This window comes from Perca fluviatilis, chromosome 20, assembly GCF_010015445.1.
Source record: "Perca fluviatilis chromosome 20, GENO_Pfluv_1.0, whole genome shotgun sequence".
Lineage (NCBI taxonomy): Eukaryota > Metazoa > Chordata > Actinopteri > Perciformes > Percidae > Perca > Perca fluviatilis.
Genome location: NC_053131.1, coordinates 35,667,888 through 35,672,301, shown reverse-complemented (window position 1 = coordinate 35,672,301; position 4,414 = coordinate 35,667,888). Strand labels below are relative to the sequence as shown.

The window sequence follows — 4,414 nt, the reverse complement described above, 5'->3', positions numbered from 1 at the left end:
TGTTGGACCAGAGGTCAGAGGTGTTCCACAGGACAAGCTGCTCCTCACCAACAGATCTGGAGATCAGGCAGGAGTTGCTGTTCTCGGGGAGGTTGAAGGTGTAAGAGGTCCTTGTCTCTCGGAGGATGATGCGTTCTTCTGCATGGATGTTGTTGATGAGAGCAAACAGCAAGAAGGAGAGCTCTGTGACTGCAGCCATTCTGCTCCGAGGTGGACAAACACTGACACCACTCAGCTCATATACGCTCTACACCAACCCTCATCAGCAGCTGCTCTTTATCTGGTATCACACATGACTTCTTATCTCAGCATCAGAGGAAATGTTGCAGCATCAGCTCTCTATCCAGTAATCAATGTCCTTTACACGACTCTAAAACCACAGAGGCCGACGTGTCTTCATACACACATTATTCAGAGATAAGAGAGAGGGGGTGTCAGAGATATGGCTTGGACCCAAGTGCAGAAATGTGAGGAGGGAGCAGCAGTAGAAATAATAATGTAATGATAACACAAAGAGAACTTTGTCCAAACTGGAGGCTGGAGGCTGGAGGCTGGGGGCTGGGGGCTGGAGGCTGCAGGCTGTGGGCTGGAGGCTGCGGGCTGTGGGCTGGGGGCTGGGGGCTGGGGGCTGGAGGCTGGAGGCTGGAGGCTGGGGCTGGAGGCTGCGGGCTGGAGGCTGGGGGCTGGAGGCTGCAGGCTGGGGGCTGGAGGCTGGGGCGCGGGCTGGGGCGGAGGCTGGGGCTGGAGGCTGCAGGCTGGGGACTGGAGGCTGTGGGCTGGGGGCTGGAGGCTGGGGGCTGGAGGCTGGGGCTGGGGGCTGGAGGCGGGGGAGGCAGGCTCGGGCTGCGGGCTGTGGGCTGGAGGCTGGGGGCTGGAGGCTGGAGGCTGCAGGCTGGGGGCTGGAGGCTGCGGGCTGGAGGCTGCGGGCTGGAGGCTGGGGGCTGCAGGCTGTGGGCTGGAGGCTGGGGGCTGTGGGCTGGAGCCTGGGGGCTGTGGGCTGGGGGCTGGAGGCTGCAGGCTGGGGGCTGGAGGCTGCGGGCTGGAGGCTGGGGGCTGGAGGCTGGGGGCTGGAGGCTGCAGGCTGGGGACTGGAGGCTGTGGGCTGGGTGCTGGAGCCTGGGTGCTGGAGCCTGGAGGCTGGGGGCTGGAGGCTGGGGGCTGGAGGCTGGGGGCTGGAGGCTGGTGTGTGTCTCTGTGTGTGTCTGTGTGTGTCTCTGTACTACATTTTGCTGATCCTTCTTTGTCATCATTCAAGTAAGTATGGTAACATTTAAGATATCATTTATGTTGATTAAAGCCAAAATATACAATTTTAATCAATTACAAATTCTATCAAATTACCAATGTCTTGTATGACTACAATACTGTAAGTTCCTATAGTTACTTCAGAAAAACAACAAATGTAGCTTTAGAAAGACCTTTATTTCACATTGAATGGGCATTAACTTCAAAAACTACATAAACCACAAACAACACTGGCAATATTTTTAACATTATGTTTAAATTGATGAATTAAATAATGTAGTTCACCTTTTACAATCCAGTGTAAATTCCACACATAAATCACTGCTGTAGGTCAAGGTAAAGGCACACTTCACTGTCACAAGTGAAGTCTGCATAATAAAAAGAGGTAGTTGAATCACTAGTGCCACATTGTTAATTACAGTAGAAATGGTTGACCACAATCAACACAATATAAAAATATAGCTTAACATATAAAGCTTAAAGCACTTATGCTGAACTGTTCAGTCAAGTCCAAATGCCTGGGTAAAGAAATAAAAGCTGCCTTTACAATTACACTGAGCATAGTGTGACAGTCTGTTGGTTGTCTGTAATGCAAAGTGGAAAAAGAAAAGAAACCTGCGAGCCTTCCACCTGCGTCTCTGGGTGATGCCAGAGAAGATGAACTTCATGCCTGGATACTGCAGGTGGAGGTGCTGCAGGTCCTCCTTCATTCCTATTTCTGAAAGAAAGAAAGAGTCATCTATTTCCATTTGAGCCCCTCATAGTTAAATATATATATGCACACTAGCATGTAACTGTACTTCATTAATTATCTAGGAGAATACAGATGAATCAAAAACAGTGTATTGTTCTTTAGTGTAACTTTTACTTAGTTAAATGAGCTTATTTCTGCTAACGTTAGCTCTTAAAAGCATGTAAAGGCTAAATGCACCAACCATAGACTGATGGCGCAAACGGTAGCAAGACTTTATCGGTGCTTTATGGTTATTACAGTTAGCCAAACGTTCTAAGAAACTTGGTCAGACATTTGCTAATAGTTAGCGTTAGATAATGATAAGCATTGACAATCGCCGTTTTGCATTTCGCTGACACTACGTTTAAATTAGGAAAGAACGAGTTAAACTTAAATTTGCAGAAAATTAATGTTAGCATGTTTTACCATAAGTGGCTAGCTAACGTTACAGACAATTTACATGGTAACGTCAGACACATTTACTTTACAATGTGACTCCTCTTATATGTAATATAACTATGGGACAAAGATATATTTAAGACCTAGCGAAACTCAATCTTACCTTGAATTATGTATGCTAGCTTTCAGCAGAAGTTGCATCCAGATTGCCAGTGAACGTGTGAGTGTAAGCAGCGTTGCCAACTCAAAAAAAAAAAAAAATCTGTCAGATACATAGCCAGATATCGCCCAACAGGCTATGGCTCCTCCCTTACTTCTCCCTCTAGTCTAAAAACGTCACATCCGCAACCACGATGGCTGCGCCCATAAACACAAACCCAACGACGGATTGCTGATCTCCACAAACCAATGGGTGACGTCACACATCCTGTCCACTAATATTAACCGTCTGTGGGCACAACCGGCAGCAGCATTGCCGTCAATGCTTCGATTTGATTCAGTGAGCTGCTTCGTCGGATCGAGCCTTTCATTCACCATAAAAGATCTCATCTTAACCAGTAAGTTTACCAGAGAGACCTGCAGTCACTGGTCACTGAGAGTCCTGGCATCCGGTTGTCGGCGAACTCTTTCAGGCCTCCGTTTCCGCTTTGTTGCACGCCGCTGAAAAAAAAAGAGCTGTGCGCGACCTCGGCTCGCGCGCCACAAATCGGACGCGCGGGCCGGATATTAGGTCATTTTGACGTCACGATGTCGCGCGCCGCCTTGGATTAAGAGTCCAACCCTGAGGACAAATAAAGGCCGATATTTACTTAAAGTCATAGCGCCCCTAGTGGCAACAGGAAGTAGGCCTAAAAGTCAAGGTGCTATACTTTAACGAACTCCTCCTAGAGATTTCATCCGATGGACTTCAAACTTGGTCTGTACCATCCCAACACCTACGATGAAAAGTTATTTAAAGAAAAACTTTTGTCAGACGGTGCTGACGTGGCGTGTGACCATTTTGAGTGTTTAGCGATGAACAAAGAAGTTGTTGTAACTTGAGTGTACGTTCTTGTACTCGCCCGAAATTTCTACGAATCACAAGGGTCCAGCCCTGAGGACACCTACAGGCCAAAATTGACTTTTGGTTATAGCGCCCCCTGCTGGCAACAGGAAATGAGCCTTATATGACAAACATCATCCGATTTACATGAAACTCAGAATGTGTGGTCTACATGTGATACTGGAGCCGCCCCCTATAATATGACCACGCCCACTTACACGGGGCCCCGCCCTTTTCATAACATTTGAACCGTTTAAGGTAGAGTCTTGTGTGAGGTGTCATTGAACTCAGCACAAGGGTTCCTTTAAATTGGTGATGGTTTGCGCCCACCCCTTTGTTCAAGCCACGCCCCCTTTCATACATGTTGACACATGTAAGGCAGAGTTTATGGTGAGTATCATTGAATTTCAGTGAGAGAACTTTGCTTTTTAGTGGTGATGGTTGGACCAGCCCCCTATGCTTTAGCGGCCCCTTTCCACTGCTAATGAACCGTATGGCGCCCAGGCAGCTTGTGAGGTATCGCGTTGAACTTCGTGAGGAGTTCTGTTTTCATTGGTGGCGATTCGCGGCGTCACAGGTGCAGCGCCATACTACGCGATGCACTTGAGGCGGCGTCGCCCGTAACCCGACAGCGCAGAAGCGCGGAGCCGTCCATGCGCTGCTCGCCAGCTTTATTATTACCCAGAAGTTCTGGAACATTGCACCATACTATTGATAGCCATCACCGCTAACAGCTAAACTAACTAGCAAAATGACTTCTTTATCTCATCATCAGAAACTGTGGCATGAAGCTCTCTATCCAGTAATCAATGATACGCGTTTCTAAAACCACGAACGCTGGCAGGTCTTCATAACTTATTCGAGAGAAAACATCCAGGGTAAGATAGGGTATTATTAACCATAGTATTGTTTGTGAATGTGTGTCTGTGTGTACGTGTCTCTGGCCAGTATTTATTGATATTGTTGACAATCAATGGTAATGTTGTTATCGCGGG

At 47.8% G+C, this 4,414-nt stretch overlaps 1 protein-coding gene across 1 annotated transcript; it reads right to left on the bottom strand.

Moving 5' to 3' along the window:
• Window positions 1-331: 331 nt before the first annotated feature.
• LOC120548969 (vegetative cell wall protein gp1-like) lies at window positions 332-1,955 on the bottom strand. Its single transcript, XM_039785471.1, has 3 exons — window positions 1,861-1,955; window positions 532-1,144; window positions 332-370 (listed from the first exon to the last, which is right to left on the bottom strand). Exons 1-3 carry the CDS (start codon window positions 1,953-1,955, stop codon window positions 332-334), a joined length of 747 nt encoding a protein of 248 aa, XP_039641405.1.
• Between the last annotated feature and the right edge of the window lie 2,459 nt (window positions 1,956-4,414).

Bases quoted from the DNA above. Each gene is read 5' to 3' on its own strand.
- LOC120548969 (XM_039785471.1), bottom strand. From the start codon at position 1,955: ATGAAGGAGGACCTGCAGCACCTCCACCTGCAGTATCCAGGCATGAAG. The intron at 1,145-1,860 runs GTTTCTTTTCTT...CCCAGCCTCCAG, and splicing joins CGCAGGTGGAAGGCTCGCAG to CCCCCAGCCTCCAGGCTCCA. The intron at 371-531 runs GTTTGGACAAAG...CTGTGGTTTTAG, and splicing joins CCTCCAGCCTCCAGCCTCCA to AGTCGTGTAAAGGACATTGA.